General features: G+C 44.0%; 2 protein-coding genes across 3 annotated transcripts in view; one reads left to right on the top strand and one right to left on the bottom strand.

The window, feature by feature from the left end:
• Window positions 1-23675, top strand: part of LOC144104830 (uncharacterized) — a 135552-nt gene that overhangs the window by 109246 nt on the left and 2631 nt on the right. The window contains exons 1-2 of one of the 2 annotated variants that reach the window (XM_077638041.1): window positions 16658-16949; window positions 21972-22129. In XM_077638041.1, coding sequence (XP_077494167.1) covers window positions 16821-16949; window positions 21972-22129 — 287 coding nt within the window. In that variant the 5' untranslated portion in view covers window positions 16658-16820. Of the gene's footprint in view, window positions 1-16657; window positions 16950-21971; window positions 22130-23675 lie in introns of those variants that run through there. The other variant, XM_077638042.1, reaches the window with a different exon arrangement.
• Window positions 991-9390, bottom strand: LOC144105133 (uncharacterized). The gene is made up of 6 exons (XM_077638306.1): window positions 9311-9390; window positions 7774-7828; window positions 6725-6882; window positions 5603-5676; window positions 1577-1660; window positions 991-1139 (listed from the first exon to the last, which is right to left on the bottom strand). The coding sequence occupies exons 1-6, from the start codon at window positions 9388-9390 to the stop codon at window positions 991-993; spliced, it is 600 nt and encodes a 199-aa protein (XP_077494432.1).

Genomic DNA, 23675 nt, shown 5'->3' with positions numbered 1-23675 from the left:
CCCCCGAAAAACTGTTTCGGCATCTAGGCGATCTTCTTGCGGTAGCGGCTCATAGCGACGACACCTGCATTTTCTTCTAACCTATGACACCCCCGTTTCAATCAGTGCAGCCTCAGCCTAAGTACAGTCTCAGTCTCTTAATTTTTTTTATTGTTAGTCTAATTGATGGGAACCATTTGGCTCTTATCGTTAGGCGTCTACGAGCAGTCAAGATCGTTTTTATTCGCAGTCTGGTGGTGACAAAAAAACTCCATATTTATGAAGTTATGTGATAGTTATGAAATAAAGTTGGCCTCGTTAGGAGCCTCATTAAGCGGAATTTGTTGAGTTTGCTTGTTAGTTGTGTTTCCTCTTTTAGCACCCCACTCACGAACACCACCCATTCAAAGGCAGCCATACGCTCAATGGACACATGCCCTATGCGCCTGCTAGATTAGATTCTTCAGTGGTTACGGGGTGTTTCAGATCACGCCGTATATGTAGAACGAAAGGTCTGCACGATTCATGCTGTACGTAGTGAAGGGCGTAACGTAATGACGCTGGCTGCAAAAAAAGAAAACAACTGATTTTAATGCTTGGGAAGAGTTTTTTGGCACAAAAATCTACAAGTGAAACATTTAACCGACCGACCGCTAAGGTTTGCTATAGAGAGGATCGCTCTTTCTGGGAGAACGCTATCGCAGATAATAATAAAAAGGGTCATGTTTCCTACTAAGATATTCTATGATGCAGGAAAACGGCTTTGATTGATCATAGTAAACGCATCTGCTTCACCTTATTTTTTCAAAAGGGATGCAAAAAATTTATCAGAGGAATCTCCACAGAAGGCGTCGTCAATCGGTGATGACTCTTTGGTGTGCTTGCTGACGAATTCGTTGATGAAATATTTGTTGGGGGATTGGTTGATGAACGACTTGTGAGAGCATTCGATGACAAACTACTTGTTGTTGAAGGATTTGTAAGTGGGTTGGGTGATATTTGATTCTTTGACTACGGATTCGTGGGAGGATTCCAGGTGCACGTCGAGTGGTACATGTGGTACTTTGGTGAGGTGCCGCAGTTCTCGTCGTAGATAAATTCGCAGCATACATCCGGGATATTGAGGGAATCGTAACGGCGCCACAAGGTGCAGCCGTAACCTGTGCTCGAAAAAAATCAAAATAGAATTCGTCAGTTAATGTGATAGTATATGCATTGTTTTTAGAGAGCGTTATATAGCGCTCTTCGCAGCCGCTTTAATAGAGAAATTTTATGATGACGGGATGAATAGTAAATTAACTATGCTGTATCTTATATTGGTGTTTTTACTTTGTACTAGCTATTCACAAATAGCAGTTTGAGAGCACGAAAATCATTAATCTCCCGCTCATAACAGACAAAAACACAATACACAAGCTATATAAAAATAGAATAAAACACCACTCTCGACAGTAACAAAAGAATTTAAATTTTACAAGTAAGCTCTGGCAGTCATTCCTTCAGCGTTCTTCTGTTTCGCGCTGCCCTGACTAAAATATCCAAATCGGGTAGGTGTCGTTTGCCTGTGCAATGCTTTAAGAAGTGTTCGTGGACTTACCGTTGGCAGCGTAAGGATGGCGGGCTACAAAGCAAGATGCGCAGTTCATGTATATCGTGTGGAATTCCACTGCCGGGACATTATCTGAAAGTAATCGAAATAGTAGCTCATCTTTTGAAGGCAACGTAACGTAGAAAATAGAGGTGCGGGGGATTATAAAAAACTGCAAAGAATTATTGTTTAAAAGTTGCCTGTTGTGCTTAGCTATGGCAAAATGCGATACTTCTTTGCTAAATACGACTTTTGCCTCCGCTTTCTGAGTGCTTGCCAATAATCACAGCTGACCTAGCGAAGACAGGATCAAAGCCGAGAGGACGCGGCACAAAAAACGGTTCTTATGCGCTTGCCCTGCGCGCCTTGTTTTTTTTTGTGTGTGTGTGTGCTACAATTTTTTTCTTGATAATGGATCACCAACTTGCCGAAACTTGTTCCCTGATAAAGTATACGTCGTCATATTATGTACACAATGTAAATCTGTGCATAAAAATTATAAATAGTACAAACTTCGAAACTGAGCATCGTCTTTATTACTAACACTCCGCAAAACGGATAGCGAAAGGTTGTTTTGGCGCTAATACGTTACTGTCCGGAAACAGACATGGCAATAATTAAATAACGCTCAACAAATACAAGAATTTAGTTTGTTTCCCAGGTTATGGTTATGCAATGAATTATTCTGCTGGTCTTGTCATTTAGCAAGGTAATTAATTACTTTAACTAACCCGGTCTGCGGGGCTGGTTTCTTGCGATCCATATGTATCAGCAGCGCGAACACAGTCGGGAAAAATATGCATAAACGACAGAGCGCTGAACTTCCAACTTTATCGCAAGAAACTGAAACCCACACTTGTATACACACCAGGTCAAACGCTCACCAGGAAGGATAATCACGTTACCTTGATTATTCCCCTCGTGGGCGTTTGACTTGCTGTGCATATAAGCGCGGGTTTCAGTTTCTTCCAATAGAGTTGGAAGTTCAGCGCTCTGTCCTGTCTGGATCTTTTCCTGGCTGTGTTTGCGCTGCTGCTACATATTAATTACTTCTCAGCGCTAATTTCGGAGGACAAGTAATTCGTTACTATCGAAATAATTTTATTAGAAATAGACACCACTGCGCTTTGTGCCTGAAAAGCTGTGGTCTCTCGTTTGCCGAGCCCGGCACCTCGGGAGCGGGAGCAGTGTGCGGAAATCCCCAGTCAGCAAGTCGGTGGGGTTTCGCACGCGTGTTCCAGTGGCCACGGGAGTAGAGGTGAGAGAAGGAAAGAAAAACCACGTGCACCTTGTGGCACTGCGTAGTTGTTAACCGAAAATATTGTGCTTAAACCTTACTGGTACACTCAGTTCACCATTCCATATGTACCTGCGCGTGATTTAAGACCAAAATACCGTTACTGCATTCCCCGCTCCTCAACCCGCTAAGGAAAGCGCACACGTCAATACTATGTGCCTGCCTGTTTCAGTAGTTCGCCAACTAGTGTATTTCGCAAGAACGCAAAATACACTCCGAAAAAAAAATTTGCGGCATGTTTCCGCGTTGCTTCCTGCCCCATAATTATTTCATCTAATGTTATTGTCTAAATTTCACATTACTGTCCTCTCTTTCTATGTAATAGTTATGTCTCTATATTGGTCTCTCTGTGCACATGTCGTCAAGTTTTTTCTTGTTGTTTAGTTCGTTGCAAGATTTCTATTTTCCTTTGTTTTGTTAATGTTCGCTGTCTGCCAGGCGCTGCCACTCAAGCTCTTTGAGGATTTGGCAGGCCTGATTTTTGGTGTATGAGAATTGAAATGAATAAAAGTACTATCTATCTATCTATCGATCTATCTACACACGACCCCACGCGCGCATTCAACACGTGTGCCCACGCCCAATGTGATTTTACGATTATTGGGTTTCATCCAAAGCTGGGAGCTCTTTTCACTTTGAAAAAATCAATTGCCTTGAACTAACTTATTCAGCATTGCTCAATGCGCCTTTTCTTCGAGGCAGGGTAAAATTTTTAACGCGCACTTTGAAGCTGATTTTCTCCTGCGGTGCACTAAAATAAGAAATTTGCAATTCTTGTTCGAGGTATGATCAGAGTATTTTTTGCATGCGTGGAAATTTTAGAGAGTAATTTTAAAGTAATTTAATTATATTTCTTTGCACTGTGTCACCGCGGTGACTCAGTGGTTATGGCGCTCGGCTGCTGACCCGAGAGACGCGGGTTCGATCCTGGCTGCGGGGGTCGAGTTTGGATGAAGGCGAAATTGTAGCGGCCCGTGTGCTGTGCGATGTCAGCGCACTTAATGGAACCTCAGGGGGACGAAATTTCCGGGGCACTTCACTATGGCGTCCCTCATAGCGTGAGTCGCTTTCGGACGTTGAACCCCCATAAACCATAAACCATTTGTTTGCACTATAAATCTAAGTGTAATTTAATTATATTTCCATGAAAGTTAAGGAATTAGTTATCTAATTGAAATAATATTAAAAGGTAACTTCGCAAAGTCTGCCCGCAAAGAAACTTGAAACGCGCTGAAAACATTTAAGGTTGCTCTTTGAAGGACATTCAGGCTGAGCAACGTTAGACTACATCGAGCATATTAAATGGCGCAACAATACAAGGACAGAAGGAAGACGACGGGACACGCGTCCTTCCACTTTTGCGCAAGATGGCATAACAAAAATCATGTAGCTCAATTAAAAGCATCACAATTATCACAAAGTAATACGATAATTACTAAGCATGAAAAACCGAAATTGAAATATATATGTAGACCACGATCATCCTTGTGAAGAAAGCCCTAGCAATATTCTTTGTTTCCAACTGGACCAATAATGAAAGAAAGAAGGTAAATATTTCAATTGGAGGTGTCAGAACGGAGAAAGTAGTCTCCACTCCTGAGAATTCATCTTTTTATGCCAAGAGTGCTCATTTGTTCGAAGAAAATAGTATTCCTTAGGTTTAACGCCTTTGTAAACACTTATTTGGGTATTTTATCTAGCAGACTGAAGGTCACAAAAAAGTAGAAGCAAATTTTAAACAAAAAGTTTTAGATCCGACTTAAGAGAAAAATATTTGCAGAAGCACGTGATAAATTACACAGGAACATGAAAATACCTCAAGAAAACTGATAACATTTTGAATGAAAATATCGAGATTAGCTTTATAACTCTTAATCTTGCTGGAAACAACCACTGAAATACACCAAGCATACTCTCCTAAAATTAAAAGAAAAATAACTTTTGCTCTATCCCGAAAAAGGGAAAACTTTGAGGTTTATTGCAAAATTTCTCGGTATACATTTGGTTTTTCATTAGGTGTTACGGAGTTTCAATTTTGCTAGAGGGATGGGTTCATTCGCAAGAGACGGCGGGCAGCATTTCAGCTCAGGGTGATAGACCTCTGGATATTTTGACCCTAAATACTTTCAAATTCTCGCCTAGTTTTCCTCACACTTTCATTGGACAACGGAGTTTAAAAAAAGGCTTTTTTCGATGATCTCCGTTGTGTGTGACTATTTCACAACAATTGCTGAAAATTGTTGTTGTGGGCAATAGAAATTTTTGGTCACATTTTAGTTAAAATAAGGCGATGGTCATCTTGAAACAACTATCGTTCACTGGTACTCGCAAACAAGAAAGTTAATATTATTGCAAATGAAGAACGTTATCTCTTCCTTTCCACCTGCTCTTTCGTTCTCGCTTAGGATTGTTGATTTCGACCGCATCTTCTTTTTGCTAGCCGCCGTGGTAAAGCTTTGTCTGCACGTCTTCAAGGTAACCTTATATATAACAAAGTGAAAGGAGACTGTAACCCGAACTGGCCGTTGTTCCTTGTTGCAGCTGAGCACATGGACAATGGCAAAACTGGGTAGCTTTTCTTTGTAGCCCTGTGGCTACGCTGTAACCTGAATTTTTTTGAGCAACCGCTTCCACGATAGCGGTCCCTATAGACAGATAACGAACGAGTACTTTTGGAACTATTGTTCGCAGATTGAGGCACAGCAGGCGCCGCGAGCTCTACGTACTCGCCTACTTACCATCTTCAGGAACAAACGACTTCTGGTTTTTTGCTGTATAGCATGGCGATGAACTGAGAGTAATGCTTCCAGTGCTGCAGTAAGCAAGCGGAGACACATTATGCGTCATTTGGAACAAACATTTCACGGTTGTCAGCTAGTTCTCACATTTTAGGGAGGCGACGGTAATGAACTGAGCACTTTGATAGTGGTTTGGCGATCCCATGCATTAGACTTGTCTACGCAGCTGGATTCGAAGAGAAGATTATTATCTTTTGTGTTACGCGTAAGAATGTTTCAATGTACAAGACATCTTTAGTGCACTGTTGTCTCGCTGGTATGCGAGTAAGTGTGGCAGAGAGACATTTCTGCGTGCTATGACTGAAATACGACAGAGTATAAGTAACTGCGCTTAAATTATCCGGTGTTCGTACCCATAAGCCGCGCTGATGAAGTCAAACATGAAAAACCAACAACGCCATTGGCAGCTTTACATGCACCAAATGCAATATATGTTAGAAGAATGAGTTTAGAATTATTCCTGACAAGACTTGTTTATGACAAGCAGACCATGCATGTAACTTGAGCATAATTTTTTCGCAAGAAGTACATTAGACACTCACTGCAGACATCATAGCAGGCAACCTAAATGCTGTCGAATTTACTTCTTTAAGGTTCTATTTAAGAAGCTAGCACATTATTTTTTTCAGCGTGGTTTGGAAACACTGTAGATTGAAACAAACCTTGAACCGTGCCTTGCGCGGACTTCACTTTGGTAGAATGTTCTATATGTTTCTCATGTTAGCGGCAAATGAACGCAGTGACTGACTTTAGGAACACTTCACCGAAATTACTGCTCTTTTAAACTTTCTGGTGGTTTTATGAAATGAAATACCGCATTTGGTGCAATTTTCAAGCAGCAACTGTAGCAAAAATGATCTTTTAAATTTGTCTCGCACACGCATGCACAAGATAACTCCCAGGGTGATGAACGAGACCGCCATGAAGTTCGAAGAGCTTAATCCTGCGGAAGAACCGCGTGTCAAAATTGAAGTATATATCGTCATCTAGGAACAAACTGCTGGGAAAACTGGTCACGAAAGCAAATCGTATCTTCTAAAGATAGGATGTGAAGGCTCTTACTTTGATCCATGCGGCCCAAAGAGGAAGATGCAAGGCGTAGTGAAGTTTTCATACACTCCGAATCTTTCATACTTGACGCATTTCTCGGCTCCAGCAAAATCTGCATCGAAGTAGTAGTTTCGGTATACGAGGACCCATTCTCCAACGTCCGGATAGCACTGCGTTGGCAAATATAGCAGAAAAAATGAAACGAAGAAGTTTGAGAGAAAAGGCGTAGGACAGTGCAAGACGGCAAGTTAGGCGCAAAACCTTTAGCAAATTGGAAGACCACATAATCAGGTGACGACAAACTAATACTCTGTCCAATCCCTACTTGATGAGAAAATGGTATCCAGACGCCTACGATTCATCCTGCCCCTTCTGTGGAGCAGTTGGCACCCAGCTTGGGAATGTCAAGAAAACCAAGACTTGGACAGCAATCCCGATCCGACATATGAGCGCTGGGAGGCAACCCTTCATAGCCACAGTCCCCTCGACCAGAAATGGCTGGTTGAGAGGGGCCGGATTGTGATGGCGACCAATGGGTTCTCCTACTGAACTCACCCAGTATTTATGCTCTTAATAAATGTTTTCCTCCTCCTCCTACTGGGCAGAAGATCTGTTCGACTTACGAGAGAATTTCTTGCAAAATATGTGTGAGTGCACAATTCTTTTAGACATCTGAAAAAAGCTACCAGATAAAAATTTGCCCCAAACTTCACAATTTTACTTATGCAGTGCAGGTTAAGGCAATATGGCACTTCGAAAAAGACAAGTAGATTGATGGTTGGCGCGTTGTGCCCAAATACACAAATAGTAGACTGATTTTGATAGTTCACCTGAATCTTCCCTTAGTTCTGTTCTTCATATATGTTTCTTAGATGAATTCTGCAACATAGGTTTCGTGTTTTAATCTTTGCTGGCACAGATTACCCAACAAAATACATGTAACAACAAAACCAGTGATCGGGTCTTTTGCCGGCACTGCTCTATTTCGATCATGTGTGCCATCAAACTTTCCTGAACATCTAGCTTGGGACCGGGTGCGAAATAATTTATATGTATCTTACCTGGCTCGTATCTTGGTACTGCTGGAGGTCACTTCGTAATTCCGGATAATGCAGTCTAGCGGCCGACAGCAAAATTTTTAGAGCTAAGACAAAAGCCGTTAGCGGCAACATCAGTGCATATATGACCTGCGGCTCGGCTACTCGACCATGTAATGCTGCCATACTGGAGGCTTCCTTTTAAGCGTTTCAGAAGAGATCCTTATGTGCATGCCGGCTCAAGTTATGAGCTTATTGGCCTGAATTTTTACTGGAGTGCAATGATCCCATCAGTCGTCTTGCGCTGCCATATGCTTAAGCCATTTCCGCTTCGTTGCTGAAATCCATAAACGGCATGCGCTCTCGGCTTATGAATTTGTACATTGACTGTAACTACACACATCTTTTTCTAATCGCCGTTTTTCAACCTCTAATAGTATCTAAACGTCTCTGCAAATGTTGCGCTGTTCTCTTCTTCATGAGAATGTGGCTACGTATGGTGACAATTTTACAGATACATTTGCTAATGAGATGCATTTATCTCGCTACAGCTCATCAATGCGTAAAAAATATCTTTTCCTAACAAAAAATGAGCATACATTCGTTTTTGGGTTTTGTAACATTACAGACCTTTTCATTTTTGATTTCTAAAAAAAAAAAAGCTCGGAACCGCCAAATTCTAACCTAGTGATGATAGAGAAATGAAATCCAATTTTATCAAAATACTCTCATTTATTGAAAATTGTCGCAGGCACCATGCAAGAGCGCTTTATATTATTTGCTACTTTTTTTGCTTGCCTCAACATGCTGTATAAAATAGCGCAACATCAGACAAGGGCATGAAAGAACACACACGAGCGCTAACTTGCAACAGTTTATTGCGGAAGAGAGCCTGTAGATATACATATGGCATGGCGATACATTGCGCAAGCGCGGGAGACAGTCAGTTGTTAGTGGCTTCTGAGGTAATCTAATTCCTTACTAGAAAGCCCAACAGAGGGTTTTGCTATGCACTGATCACTTAAGCTATCTATCATTTCTGCTTCGATTATTTCTCGCGTGAGTTTGCAAGTGTTTTTGGCAATGACCGTGCATGCGTGAAAAAGAGGTTTAAACTCGGATTCACATTTTCTGCAGTGCGCCATGTCTTATATATCTACAGGCTCTCTTCCGCAATAAACTGTTGCAAGTTAGCGCTCGTGTGTGTTCTTTCATATCCTTGTCTGATGTTGCGCTATTTTATACGTCATGCGCTACCAACAAGCCCAAACCGCCACCTTATTGCACCTAAACATGCTATCATAGGCAACCCCCGTGAGTCGGCTGCTAAGAGAGCTCATTTGAAAGCAGCTCGAATGCGAACATTCGAAGCTAGAAGGCTACAAGTGCGGATTGTTTCTTAGCAAGGAAGCTGTCGCCTCGTCAAGCATAGTTGGACATTCTGGTGATCCTCAACAGACGTTCCTAAAAAGTACACACCGATAGACGTGTCCGACAGCTTGCTTCTATTTATTGGTGCCGTCAGTTCTCGGTAACATAGCCCCGGATTTCAAAACTTCACTGGACCAGCTTCTGGCGCGGCTGTAACCAGACGGCATCCTTGAAATACAGGCTAACTTCCGGTGGCCACTTGTCGCACATTGTAGTGTTACTTTTTTAGCTCCTTTGTTGCCTCGCGAAGGCTTCGAGGGCAACACAAAGTGTTCACTTTCACTATCACATCCCTTCTCGCTATCATAGCCCTTCTCTGGAAACAAAACATAGACCAAAGTCACAACTGGGATATTGCTAAAAAACGCTTAAGATGATTGGTCAGTCTGACCAAACATCTTCGAAAAACTCACGAAATGCATGCAGCCTACGATGATGCCATCAGAAAGAACTGCCAGTAGTAGAAAACGAAGAACAGGGAAAGCTTATCTATCACATGCCGCTTCAGCCTGTGCACCCAATAAGTAGCATTGCGATGAGTCTAGGAGCGATTTTCGATGCTTCATCGCATGGCAAGAATTCAAAGACACTGAACAGAAAACCTCAAAAGTGGTCCCAATTTGATAAATGCCCTTGTAGCTTTGCTACTGAAATTCAGAAGAAACAAAATAGCCCAGGTGACAGGTATTGAAAACGGAATTTTTATACTAGAGATGGGAGATAATGACGCTCGTGCATTCCTCTTTCGATGGTGCCATGCGGTGGTACCAGACACCAATGAACCAAACAAGTGAAGTACTGACTTGGCGAATGCGTTTAAGAGCTACAGCAAGTCCTCTGTTGTTGGCAGAGGCTCTCCAGATTTTCTAGAAAGCCAACAAAGATCTTCTACGCGTTTAGAAGTGCATCCGAAAATATGTATTATTTTGCAGCGACACGAATCGAAGCGAAGTTCACAGTTGAGAGTAACCTATAGGGATATGGGTATTTGTGGACTCATTGGATCAGCCAAACTTGAACCGAAGAACGTTATCGGTTCCATGTTTCTTCCCTTAGCCTAGCTAACAACAACACTTGAAGAAATGGAAGCCGTCTTTAATTCCAGACCATTAACGAACGGTTACGACTCACCCGGAGAGCCAGAACCTCTTTTTTCTTTCTGCTTCTTGGCGGGTAACGCCTCATATCGCTGCCTAGCGGGGAAGGAGCGAAGCAAATTAGGCCACTACACCTCTTCGCAGCTCATGGAGCCGACGACAGCTGACTACAGCAGCCAAATCGCGCAGATAAAGAGAGAGTATACCTTGGCGAAGGGCGAAATTAGCCAAAACGAATGTCTAGGAAAAACCATCGACGAAGCCGACTTGACTCTGTGTTCCAGACTTCAAACACGGAGGCAGTGGAAGACGCCAAGAAATGAGAAAATGTGAGCGTAAATCGACGCTGTCTGCGTATACCATGAGCGCATGCACGCTTACGTACACTAGACGCAAGCGTTCTGCGGGTTATTACGCCATTTGCACACATTCGTATTTTTAGTTCAGCGTATGCAAACGGAGACGCAACAATAAGAACGGGAACCATTTTTGTCAATAAACCGACGATTCTCTTAGGCCTAGAAGCGGCAGAATCATTGCTCTAAATAAAAAGTAATGCGAATTTACCGCCCATATGTTTTGCTATAAGCGAGATGAGACGCTTGTATTCGCTTCTACCGGTAGGTTTCGAACCAATCCCCTCCCGCCGCCGAGGCGGACGCCCAAGCATTAAGCCACGATCGACAGCAGTGCATAATTTCCCCCATGGTCATAACGCAATGATTTATTTTGCATTTGGTGGATACAGCTTGGATTAGGTATTGGTGTTAGTTTCCAAACTTTTCCAATAGAGAACAAACTCTTAGCTGAACGCCTACCTGAACACACTGCGGGAACAAAGTTTACTGGTTGTGCAGCTACGAGCAATATAGCTGTACCAACTTGATTCACTATATCAACTGCAGAAAATTAAAATGCAAGTTAGCTTTCCATAGACCAGGAGCTTGACGTAATGATTGGCACTACAGGCACGTACACAGACGGTGTTTCTGGTAACTTGTGCCAAGACTTAAAGAACGCCTACGCGTTATGCGACGATTCGACTTGTGCGTGGCTATGCTCAGTCGTCTTGTTAAAGTCAAGATATTCTTTAAATACTCCTTGTTTCCCAATTAGAGCAGATAAATAAGCGGAAATATTACCAACCACTTTCGGTCTAAAATGTTGGATGCAAAAGTTGTAGATCCATTTGAGCAATTACCACTCCATTCCAATCAGGTTCGCCAAAGGGACGTTAGAGTGGTTCCTTACATTAGCTCAGAATAGTGTTCAGCAGATTAAAAACTGCCGTGTGTCAATGCGTGCTCGAGTGGCAATGATAGCACCCGCAAACGTGGCCCCGATATATAAATTCGAAACAATGGCGGTTTCGGCGGGAGGCCGAGAACCTCGCACGTGCTAGTCATAATGCTGTAGCAGGGCTGCGACGTTCCTATGCTTCCGCATCATACTATTCTATCAAAGAGAAGTCTCGCGCTCATCACAGAACCAGCGTTGTTACCGGCGATCTTAATAATTCCGACTTTCCGTAGCCGAGTTCCTGCCATAGAGGCCTGTTTGAGGGGGCTAACACCAGGACGCAGTGGCCCATAGTCATGTTACAAATCTAAATCTTGGGGGCTTCATTTTATTACCAGTAAAAGAAACCACGTTACTGTTACCTTGAAGAAAGCTGAAATTACCATTTTTTGAATATCCTCTGCTTCTCTCCGCTTTAGAACACTTGCCAGATTGTTCAGGCTTAAAAATTAGCCAATTCACCTGCTTTAATTAGGTAATCACAGACATAAAAAGTTATGCCGTCGCAGACAAGACAATGACCTTATAACACTGCCCTAGTGAAATATCTGTAGAAGGAGTTGTTGCTATTTTAAATCTCGACAAGCTTAGCTTAAACGTCCGATATGCGTATTCGGCTCCACGCCATTACTTTAGAAACCGTGAGCCATTGGAATATGTCAAAAGAGCGCGACATGTCGGCAGGAAACTATCATTCATGACTGGGCGGATCGCACATCGTTTCACATCCACCGATGGCAGCCCTGCGAGATTTTTTGTTTCCCGTCAATCAAATTCTTTCGCGATGTACTTTGCGAGGTCTAAGTAGGAGCCATTGACGGTTTTGCACTGACTCCAATTAACGGGTTTGAGGCCATACAACTTTTCAGAGCTTAATTCTGCAGCTTATCATGCAATAATTCTCACAGCTAATGCGCGAATTTCGATAATTGAAGGCACATATGGAATTCGCGACAGCCAGTGCCTGTGTTTTCTGTACCCTTAGTAGTTCAAAATGAAGCGAAACCGGAGTGGTTGAACTGAAGTGCAGCGTTTGGCCCTCAGTACGACAGCGCACTTATTTCATTGATCCTGACATCTTAGAGATATCGAGGAAAACTTCCATTATTTGTATAATTAAGTGAGAATTGGTTTTCGGCACTCGTGTTGTCTTGAACAGTTTATTGTAGAATCATTAATCCCGTGCTTGCTGCTACGAGCAGTAAATAAGTAATGGTAAATAACATATATATCTGGTCGGTAAAGGGATCAACATTGACAACCAAAATCGTGGCATAGTGGTAAGAGCAGCTGTCCCGCATTGGGGTAGGGATGCAGCTTTTGGTCCCCAGTGCCGCAGGGAATCCACTGGTTTTCTAATAGGTAGAGATGTCCTGTGGCCAGGTGTTCGGCCAATGAGGGGGCTCAGTCGGGAAGGGGAGGTTTATGACGGGGCTGTCGCACACACTCTGTACAACAACGGGTGGATTCGTTGGTGGGCTTCCATTCCGGTCGTGGGAGACAATTCGGTGTCACCAAATACCTATGCGTAAAATTTGCACGAGCACTCTACTGGCTTGGAGCTTGGCCAGCACGGAACCTCAACGCTGTATGAAATATGAACCAACCAGCTGAAGAACAAATTTTGCTCGGAAACTTCAGCGCAACTACCCCATAGCAGGGCCGGACTGCCGCAGTTGTGGCTAATCGGCTCAGGCATGCGGTTTATATGTGGCAAGTGCTTGGACCAATATCCATTGCGCTGGTACCCACTGGCTTTCTAATAGATGCGAGCTTTTCCTCAGCCTGGTGGTAGTCTACCCGCTTGGGTTAAATGCTTGCGAATTGGGTTTTTGGGCAACCCTGCCACAGCGGATAGCCTCTCCAGGAATTACCTAAACCCGTCTGGTGCCGTAGACTGTTTTTGGCCTCTTTCAAACTGCGACAGCAGTAATAGGCTAAGTTCCGGAAACTGCGGCGTCGGCGTGTCATAGCAAAGCACTGATACCGATACCCTCAGGAATCGTAACCCAACAACCACTCACTCACCTTCACCCAACAAAAGACCAAAAGATCATGAAAGAAGAACTTCACCCAGACACTTCCCCCAGGCAGCATCCACGCTGCAGCACCATCCTGGCATCTCAAACCACCAGAAGACCTCCAAGAAACGGAAAGAAACTCACCTCCAACCACCGGAAGCCTCCACTCACCAGAGGCACACCTGAGGAGCCAACCACCCATACACTCGCCCCTATACTTCTCTAGCCCCCTCCATGCTCCAGAAGTCCTCCAACCCCTTCCACCTTTCGGAAAGTCTCCAGCCGTCTCTCTCCAGAACCTTTACGCTACAGGAACCTAAGCAGCACCGGAAGGAAACCCACCTCCAGCTTTCGGAAGCCGCCACTCATCAGCAGCACATGAGAAGGAATTCACGCATCTACACATTCCGCTCTACTCTCCGCCTCCTTTGGCCTTCCAGAAGGCTTCCAACTGTTTTAGCCCACGCATCGGCGGAACGAAACCTCCCTCCATTCCTCCGAATTAAGCCACTTCCCATCGGCAGCTCATGAGAGAAGCCAACCAATCTACCATACACCCGCTCCGTCTTCACCATCCAGAAGGCCGGCACCGATCCTGAGCTCCCAGAATCCCATGCAGCAGCAGAGCGAAAACGTTACGGCGAAATCTGAATGTGCGGGATGATCAGGGATGGGATCAGATGGTTCTATTCTGCGAATTCAGCTGGATTTACCTCAAATAATTACTTTGATGTTTTTGTTCTAACGAATATCTTTACTTTTATCGAGGCTTCGCACTTTTACAGAATTTACAGGGCGTTGGTGGCGCTTTGTCTTTGAATTGGATTTCCCTGTGGCTTTATCGTTTCACTGGTGCATGGGCTTTTAGTGGGTGGAGGTCTTGCGGAGTGTGGAGTACGAGGTAACGGTTGCCAGTAGGGCAGCCCGCTAACTTGGAGGGGTGCAGAGGGAGGTGGCTGGTTGGTGGTGCTTCTGGTGCCTGGTGGCTTTACACAGCGATGCTTTAGTCGCCGGCGTTTTCGCAACGGGGCATTGGCACTCGCTGAGCAGTAAAATTCATAAACGCAAAGGGAAGCTGACCGACGTAAAGCGAAAGGCTAAAACTCTCCACTATTGCAGCTTCGCCGAATCAGTTTGTATGACCGTTCGTCTGTTTTTTTTTAGCAGCGCTTTAGACCAAGACCCTTTTTTGATCACGGTGCCGCCGGGTACCCACCGCTGATAGAATGGGTGCAAGCTTTCCCTTGGTCGGGTGCTCGGCTACTTTAGGGTGTTTGCTTGGGAAATGGGTCTTTGACCTCAGCTTGGGTAGAAGAAACAACCTTGTGCCATGGCGCTCTTTGGCCACAGATGCCCTGTCTGTCTGTCTGTTGTTGCCAGGAAGAAAGAAAAGGAAAATGCACAGGCCTGCTCACTGGCTCAAGCCGAGCCACAATCGCTACCACGTGCAGATAGTTGGTGAGTTGAAAGATGGGATAGAAAGACAGGACAGCAAAGACGCGCTAAAGACAAGGCCGATCCCGGAGGCAGTGCAATACTGGGCCAACCGGTGACGGGAGTGAAGCATCCTTCAAACTCTCCGCCACATTTCCAAAAATAAGTCCAATTGGGACCCGTATCAGATATTCTACGGGGTCCGGACAGATGCCCTTGCGGCATAAAACGTCTCCATGATCATAATCATCATCATCATCATTATCAAGCGTTTCACTCCAGAGGAGCCGAACAACTGGGCGAGGGAAAGCTTGTACCCATTCGAAAACTGCTGGGTACCCGGAAGCACTTGGAATCGAACCGAGAACACCCCACAAGCGAAGTGAATGCTCAAACTAAACTGTTGTTAAGACAGTTTCTCTTCACCTGTAACATACAGTGTTCCGTGCTTGAGAAGACGAACAAGTAGGGAACCAAGAGACATGAGGACGAGTCTGCCACTGCGCATCCAAATGAAGTCATTTAGGAAAATATAGGCTTATACAACCTAATTTGTAGCGTGTAAAAAGTTCGTTTCATTGCTATGTACGGGTTGTGACGGCATACAAGCACAGTTCGTAGTTTTTCGACATAAAACGATTCAATAATCCCTCCTTTAGGCATGTCATTGGCAAGCCTTGAAAATATACTCATTTTCAAACTGCAGTTGAATCCACATGAAGTTAACTGCACAAAGTCCAAGTGAGCAATTGGGGACCAGGCTGCGGTGCTCACTTACGCTTTCTATATATTAGTGGCCTGTTTATGTAGCCCACCTGTCAAGAGAGTGTTACGAGTGTCGTCAGTTATGCGTGTCTCAGAACCTAGTTTGCAAAATTTTCCCTGCATAGCGTCTTCTTAGTTGTCCCATTCGCGCGAAGTTCCTGCCGCGTGGGCTGTAATTGCAGTGTGCTTTCATAAACGTAAACAACTTTAACCACAACGTCCACCTCGATTGCTAAGGCTCTTCGTCGCTGAGATCGACATCGCGGGGTTGAATCCTGCCGCTGTGGGCACATAGCAACGGACCAAAAAAAGAAAAATGGTGCTTCTTGTCAGCGGTGCGAGTGCATTTTAAAGAAGATCAAGTGATCGAAATTGATGTGTCTCTCAACACTAAAACCTCTTGCGATGCCCACGTGTAGTTTTAGGACAGTTTGTCCCGCATAATAACTTCGCAAACTGCGACGCCTGGCGATGCCATTTTATTTACTCAACCACTTCACTTTCGTTTTTTCAATAAACTTACGCTCATAATGATGCCTTATTTATATGCACAGCGAAATATTCATTAACATTCTACTTGGAGTAAAAGAAACCCGTATTTATGCCCGAATATTAGGCTTCACGGCCTTACGAGCTCAAGCCGTGTAACTATTAACATTGCAGATTTTAATGATGAGCACATTTTTGTGGGACCATTGAACTTGGCGGCGCCACAAAGTTCGAGCGATGCACCAAACACGAGAGTTATAAAGCTGTTCACGAAGCATCCTCAATTCACTGACAATTTTCAGCTAGCATATAGCTCGATACCGTTTAACGTCGAGCGAGTGGTCAGGCCTACTCTTATAGCTGTCAGTTCAGAAATACACATTTCCGGAAATCCTTTAGACCGGATGTCGCTTTTGAATGCCGGACAAACGACGCGGCACACTCGACACCAATAAATTATGGAGAGTGTTTCCTTTGTGCCAATGTTAAAACAGGAGATGGCTTTGTTCGGTCTGCCACGTTGGGCTGAACTGATATGAAACAAAGCAAGCGCAGTATGTTGCTTATGCAGGTCGTCGCTGCGAATATTTTCTTAGTGGTCTCCGGAGAGGTTGTGTACCCTGAAGTGCAAGGCAACCTGCAACGATTCCAAGATGTTGGTTGGGTAAGGGCGATATCACCATCCCCGTCCTTTGTCACTGTCACTTTAAATGAGCCAATGCCAGCGTTTTAAACAGTATAGCATTGATGAAAATGACTGCCAATTATTGCTGTTTTTAAAACTGCCTTACTGAACAAAGGCCCGAAGAGCTACTCTCGGTATACTGCATTTTTTATTATGCAGAACATGTAATGTCTAGATTTCTTCTTGCCGTTACGCATGCATATAAATACTGACCAAGTGTGCAGCTGGAAAGAGGAAATAGGCACTTCTTTAAAAGTGAGCGTTTTATCCCTGATGGGAAGGTGTATACCATCGCTGAATGAAAGATTTATACCACGCTTTACGCTGTGCAGCGAGCTATGGAAAGGGTAATTTATTTATTTATTTTCAATACTGCCGCTCTCAGCCGATAGCCTGGCAGAAGGGCATGAACAATGATTTCTTGTTCGCGTACAAGCATACGTGTGAGTGACGCAAATAACAGAGAAACAGCACAATTCATCAAAAATACAAGCAATAAGGTAATACAAAAATACAACAGAAAACAACGTAGAATACATTGAACAAAAAATGTGCACGTTATAGAGATAAGCAAAAACTGGAAATTTTAAAGAAGCAACTGAATCTTATATTTACTTATTGAGAGTGTTACTTAATAGAGAATCGGGAACAAAGATTAAAATATCTTAATAATCTTTTGTGATAAGCTCTAACTGTGAAACGAACCTGGATAATGAATTTGTCGTTGTTAATGATGAGCTAAGTCCGTTCCATTCTCTGAGTACGCGAGATAAAATGAGTACCTGAATGTGTCGTTAGAGAAAGAATACTCAGCGCATGCTCGTGTTGATGCCGTGTTTTTCTAGCTTGCGAATATGAAATGTACTGCGTGGTATCCATTTTATACTGACTATGCAGCATTTGAAAAAGGAACTTAAGTCGAGCTTGTTTTGCTCTCGTCGATAATGTGTTAAGGCCTGAACAGGCTAAGAGACGTGAGGGTGAGTCAGTAGACCGGTATTTGCTGTGAATGAACCTTGCGGCTTTTCTTTGCACGCCTTCAAGTTTAGCTATGTTAGTTGCTGTTTAAGGAAACCAAACTGCATTTGCGTATTCTAAAATAGGTCCCACAAATGTTTTGTACGCCAGAAGAAATGACAAGTGTAACGCTAAGGGAGAGGAAGAGCGCAGAGTGGGAACATGGGGGTAATTTCTTTCTGGTAGAAATCAAGAGGAATAAATGGGCTTGGGTAGGACACGTAATGCGAAGCCAAAGGTAACCGATGTTCGTTAAGGGTAACGGAGTGGATTCCAAGAGAAGGCAAGCATAGCAGTGGGCGGCAGTTAGGATGAGGTTAGGAAGTTTGCGGACATACGGTATACGATGGGCGCAGCTGGCAAAGAACAGGGTTAGTTGAAGAGACGTGGGAGAGGCTTTTGCACTGCAGTGGATGTAGTGAAGCTGATGATGAGGATGATGATGCTGTACCTGACAAGGTGTAAAGCGGAACGTCTACACCTAATATAGGCCGACTAGACAGGCACACGTATTAGCACAAATACTTTAAGACACCCCACCATATATAAAACGGCAGAGACCGCTCTTTTAAGATACAACAAATCATCTGCAAAACGAACTACATTAGGTACTAATATTTCGCCAGTAGTATTTCTGACTCGTATAAGTTGCCGGTAAAGTTGTGACTGCTCACTAAGATGCATTTTAAAGAGTAATCAATGATTTGTGATTGTACTGTTCTTTCAAACCAATCATTAAAAACTGAATGTACTGCTGTTGATACCATTGCTTATTTTTCTGCATCCCTGGTTTTTATAGATTTTCCTTTTTCCTTTCTTTCTTTCCTTGATGTTACTCTTTAATGCTGCACCCAGTACCTTCCTATGATGCTTCGGTGGTGCAGGGTGCAGTGAAAATAAATAAAGAAATGAATAATTTCCTGAATAAGTCACGAAGTGTGACGATTTCACTGAAACAAACATTGCGCGGAAAGATCAAAGGCTAGGCTTACAATTTCAATAGCCCTTTCTGATTCGCTCACTGCCGACCCTCACCTGCTGAGTGCTGATTAGGGCGAGACGTTAATCGCATGCAGATTTTTTTTCTGCAGACCTTTGGCACTGCCGCCAAAGGACACCAAGGGTGGCAACGCTCGTTACTATATAAGCGAGTGCATTTATCCAACGCCAGCGAATGCTGAGGTCTCGCTCATCTGCGCGCTGGCTCTGCGGACAGACGGCATAGACGACAAAATGTAGAATGGGCAGAAAAACCTAAAAAGTAAGTTGTCCAGCCCACACCCTAAAATAGATGCAAGTCGGCCGTAGCCACCTGCCAGAGGAACCCTGTAATAGACAAACATCGACCTGTGACGCAAGGAAGTTGCAGTGGCGCTGCTGCCGCCAGGTGGGGGTAACTGCTGTGGCTAAGACCCATAGAAGTGCATTAAAAAAACATGTTCTCAAACTAGTTTTAATACTTCACAGTGCACCTATGACGTCATTCTTTCGATAATAAAAGCCGAGTGCATCCCATAAGCTAAGGATTTCTAAGCTGACAAAAAGATCCCGTTCTGAGAGTGCCGGAGATAACCACAGTTGGTGGTACTGGACTGGACTACGGCGCATAAAAGCACAAACAAAATTTGGAGGACGCTTAAGCTTTGACTTTAAGAGCAGGACGCGGCAGCGTGTTTCAGCATTGCCAAGGAATCCACGGAACGCCATTGTCCTTCGGTGCGACCCCTTGCCTAGACAATTTAAGGAAAGGAAACATATCTTAGTGGACACCGGAACCGCGCCGTAAGGCAAGGAAACAGAAAATAAAATGTTTTGAGGAAAGGAAATGACGCCTGGTTTCACATATCTCAATGGATACCAGAACCGGGCCGTAAGGGAAGGAAATTGAAATGAAAATTGGTTTTAAGGAAAGGAAATGACGCCTGTCTCACAATTCTCGCTGCACAGCCGTACCGCGCCGTAAGCGAAGGAAAATCTCTTCCCTTACGGCGCGGTTCAGGTGTCCACCGAGATGCGCCATATTTCGCTCACGGCCAAAGACCCGGACGACGCCAGCTTTTCTGCGACACGAGGTCCTTAAAGCTCTCGCGTTAAAATGCCCTAACGTTATCTTCTCCTTTCACAGTACATGTATGACGGCGACCGTTCCTTAATAGCTGGCGAGTACTTTTAACAAGGGCGAGAGAAAGTATGCAACACCATTTCGCTGCTAGTATCTTTTTAAAACATCTCGATAATAGTATTTTGGGACCCCAGAAATCACCCAACTCCGCACCGAAAACTAGGCATACTATCAGCTGGCGGTTTCTGCGTACTGTACCGGCTTCTAATGCAGCCGGAACGCTTCCGCATGTGCTACACTGAGAACACCAATACGTCTATAAAGGAGTCAAAAAGGGTGTAAGCTGTCCTCTAACACACTCCCATTCCATAAAAGGGCAGTGCGATAGAGGAAAGATTACTCCCATTTTTACTGCTTCCTGTTTAGGGTGCACAATTGCTACCAGATGGAGCCGTTTGAACAAGGCAGATTAAACACCCACAACACACATCAGTATATATATATATATATATATATATATATATATATATATATATATATATATATATATATATATATATATATATATATATATATATATATATATATATATATATATATATATATATATATATATTAGCAGACAAGGTAAAGGAAATGAGGGGCTCGTTTTGACAAACATATTAAGGAAGCCAACAGTCACCGAAACCAAGGTGCATAGGGGACTGCTTTTAATTTTTTTTTAATTTTAGTGCCAATCAATCGGTTTAAAGAAAATTACTTATAAAGCAGCAGAAAAAACAACCATGCCGCTGGTGGAATCTTAACCCACGACCTCCGAATATCGCGTCCGGTGCTCTACCAACTGAGCGACGGTGACGGCTGTCTAATCTGCTGCTTTCGTGGGTACTTATGTTTTGTGCGTAAGCAAACCTTGGGTGTGTTCAACAGCGCGACCCTCGTCCATAGCAGCGGACGTAGCACTTCCTGTAATACCGCGAGTGTGACGTGGAACGTCATCTAACGGCGAGGGCGGGTGTCTCACGTAACTTACGGGGTGTCTCACTTAACTTGAACCAACGATTTAAAAACAGCGGTAAACTGCAGACTGCTGAAACCAACGATACATTGTTTGCCATCATGCGGCGCTCCTCCTAATATTTTTTTATATTCCGCTTAATTCGTTAATTAACTAATATGAATTATGCAATTTTTCAAATATTCATTTCAGTGCCAAGAGTGTTACGTTTGGTTGTAGAGCAGGTTTGGAAACAATCGATCTAGTTTATCTTCGCATCGCTTCTCCTACGGGGTCCTATTTTCCGGCATCTAAAGAAAGTCCGTGGAACATGAAAAAATACCATGTGACTGCGATCATGCACTACCATATTGCAGCGCTCTCAACGGCCTCTCGAGCAAACGGAGCGTGCTCGCTGACTGCGGCGAAGTGAACGGCCGCACATTTCGTACGGTTGGATACTGCCGGAATGGATGCGCCTGTCCTCTCCTGCCAACTCCCTCCTCTTACGTAGAAACATCTTTGCGCGATCATACCCAGCAATTCTGTACAAAAGCATTTTTGAGCAGGAAACTGTTTATGAACGCAATTTTTTCACATAATGTAAGATGTCACCATAGCAATCAGCATATCCGCCGATCACCCGATGAAAGTTTTGTATTTTTTTCTATTCACATTTTTGCTATCGTCAAAAGCGTTGCCCACTGGTATTCTGTGGCAGTCTTAACTGTTCGATGCGATCGCTGGAAACAATTAAAAAAAAAAAGATTTTGCTACATATCAGAATAATGGTCCATTACTTTCAATATTTCTGTAACAGTACCTTACAATTTTTCAATGTTCAAAATTTTTGCCCGAGAAAGCTGTGCTTGTCGGGATTGCGCGTACTTTCGCAAGTCACCATAACGTCTGTCTCATCGCACAGGACTTCGCCGGCTTTGGAGAGTGGCACCTTGTGCACCGAAACTTCTACGAGGACTTCACCTTCGGTGGCAATATAAAGAGCCTCAAGTCCCTCAGACATCCAGGATACGGCGAATTCGGCTCGCCGGTTATTCTGTCGTACCACGATGAGGAATCAACGTAAGCCGACCAAAAACTGCGCAGCATTTTATTTAAGTTATAGAGGTTACGCGCACCACATCCCAAATGCTTGTTCTTATTTAATACACGTGTGAGGTTCTTGTAAACGCTACTCGAAGCATTGATGGCCTTGCCGGTTTCTACAGAATAAGGGTATCGCACTGACTTACAAGGTGGTTCCTCTTGAGATTTGAAAAGCAGCTGGGTAGTACGATCGCAATAGTTAAGTATTACCATTTCGAATTAACTTTTAATCTGAAACAAAGCATAAGCTGGCCCACGCTTTGTTAGGTATTGAAGAATGGTTTTTTTTCGCTTTCTGCCCTCTGTACAGCAATCTTTGAACTGTTTACGCACCAAGTCACGACGTGGTGCATGCGGGTTAAGTACCCCCGTACTCGTTAAGCACGTGTTAAGTACGCGGGTAAGCGGGGTGTACGCAGGATAGCATGCTTGAGTTTCGTGTTCGAAGAGAGGATTACGCGCGACCAGAAGTCCCATACATGCACACTCAATTTTTACCACATCTGCAGATGCCCCCGCGTGGTCTCATGTGTTTATTAAAGTCAAATTGAACGGTGATAATATAAAAATATCAATGGAGCCTTTAAACACCTTGCGACCTGAACTGGACAGCACGATAAAAAGAAGGTCAAGTACTTCGCTCAATGTTACAAAGAGAAACACGCAGACAAAGGAAGATCACTATGCTGGACGAAGAATTGTAGTGGTCAAAGCGTATTTGAGGCATCCTGGTAGAAATTCTGAGCTTTAAGCACTACTCATGAAAGGGTCACATTTGAAACAGACGCCACGAGCGATCGTGGTGTCTCCTTACTGTGTCCCGTCGTTGAAAAACTAAACATTTTGACAGATTTGTCTGTCAGGTTCGGTTTGAAGCCTGATAATATAAACTCTGCACATCTCCAACCAAAAACTTTAATTTGAAACCCAACGTTTCGGCTCGGCCTCTTCGTCAGGGGTGACTGGGGCCAGTAGCTAGTGTCTTTAAGTAGGCATGGAGGGGAGGAGGAGGTCAAAAGAACAAAAGCTGTGATGCGAAAGGCATGGGGGAGGGGGGAAGGGGGGGTTAAGGCTTTGAGTGACGTTGTCGCACTGTGAGGTCAATGGCGACTCAAAGAAGAAAAGTCGCCATTGACCGCTTTCTCACAGTGCGACAACGTCACTCAAAGCCTTAACTCCCCCCCCCCCCCCCCCCTTCCCCCTCCTCCATGCCTTTCGCATCACAGCTTTCGTTCTTTTGATCTCCTCCTCCCCTCCATGCACACATAAAGACTCTAGCTACTGCCCCCAGCCACCCCTGACGAAGAGGCCTAGCCGAAACGTTGGGTTTCAAATTAAAGTTTTTGGTTGGAGATTTGCAGAGGTTGTATAAGTGTCCCGTCCTTGCGCTGTTTCAAATATTATTGGCAACCAAGAGGTCCGAATCGCCACACTTGTTCAGGAAGGGAGTTTTGCTCCTGCAGCACAGTAGGTATGCACAAAGTAAGCCTCGTGCGAGCTACTCGTAGTGAGGGTAATTTTC

This window comes from Amblyomma americanum, chromosome 9 (genome assembly GCF_052857255.1).
Source record: "Amblyomma americanum isolate KBUSLIRL-KWMA chromosome 9, ASM5285725v1, whole genome shotgun sequence".
NCBI classification, from domain to species: Eukaryota; Metazoa; Arthropoda; class Arachnida; order Ixodida; family Ixodidae; genus Amblyomma; species Amblyomma americanum.
Note: the sequence above shows the minus strand (reverse complement) of the source record. Positions and strands in the feature narration are given on the sequence as shown.

Excerpts from the sequence above, each read along its gene's own strand:
- LOC144105133 (XM_077638306.1), bottom strand. The coding sequence starts at position 9,390 with ATGTGCGACAAGTGGCCACCGGAAGTTAGCCTGTATTTCAAGGATGCC. Across the intron at positions 5,677-6,724 it reads TTTGGGCCGCATGGATCAAA|CACTGGAAGCATTACTCTCA; the intron begins GTAAGAGCCTTC and ends TGCTTACTGCAG. Across the intron at positions 1,140-1,576 it reads CCATCCTTACGCTGCCAACG|GTTACGGCTGCACCTTGTGG; the intron begins GTAAGTCCACGA and ends TTTCGAGCACAG.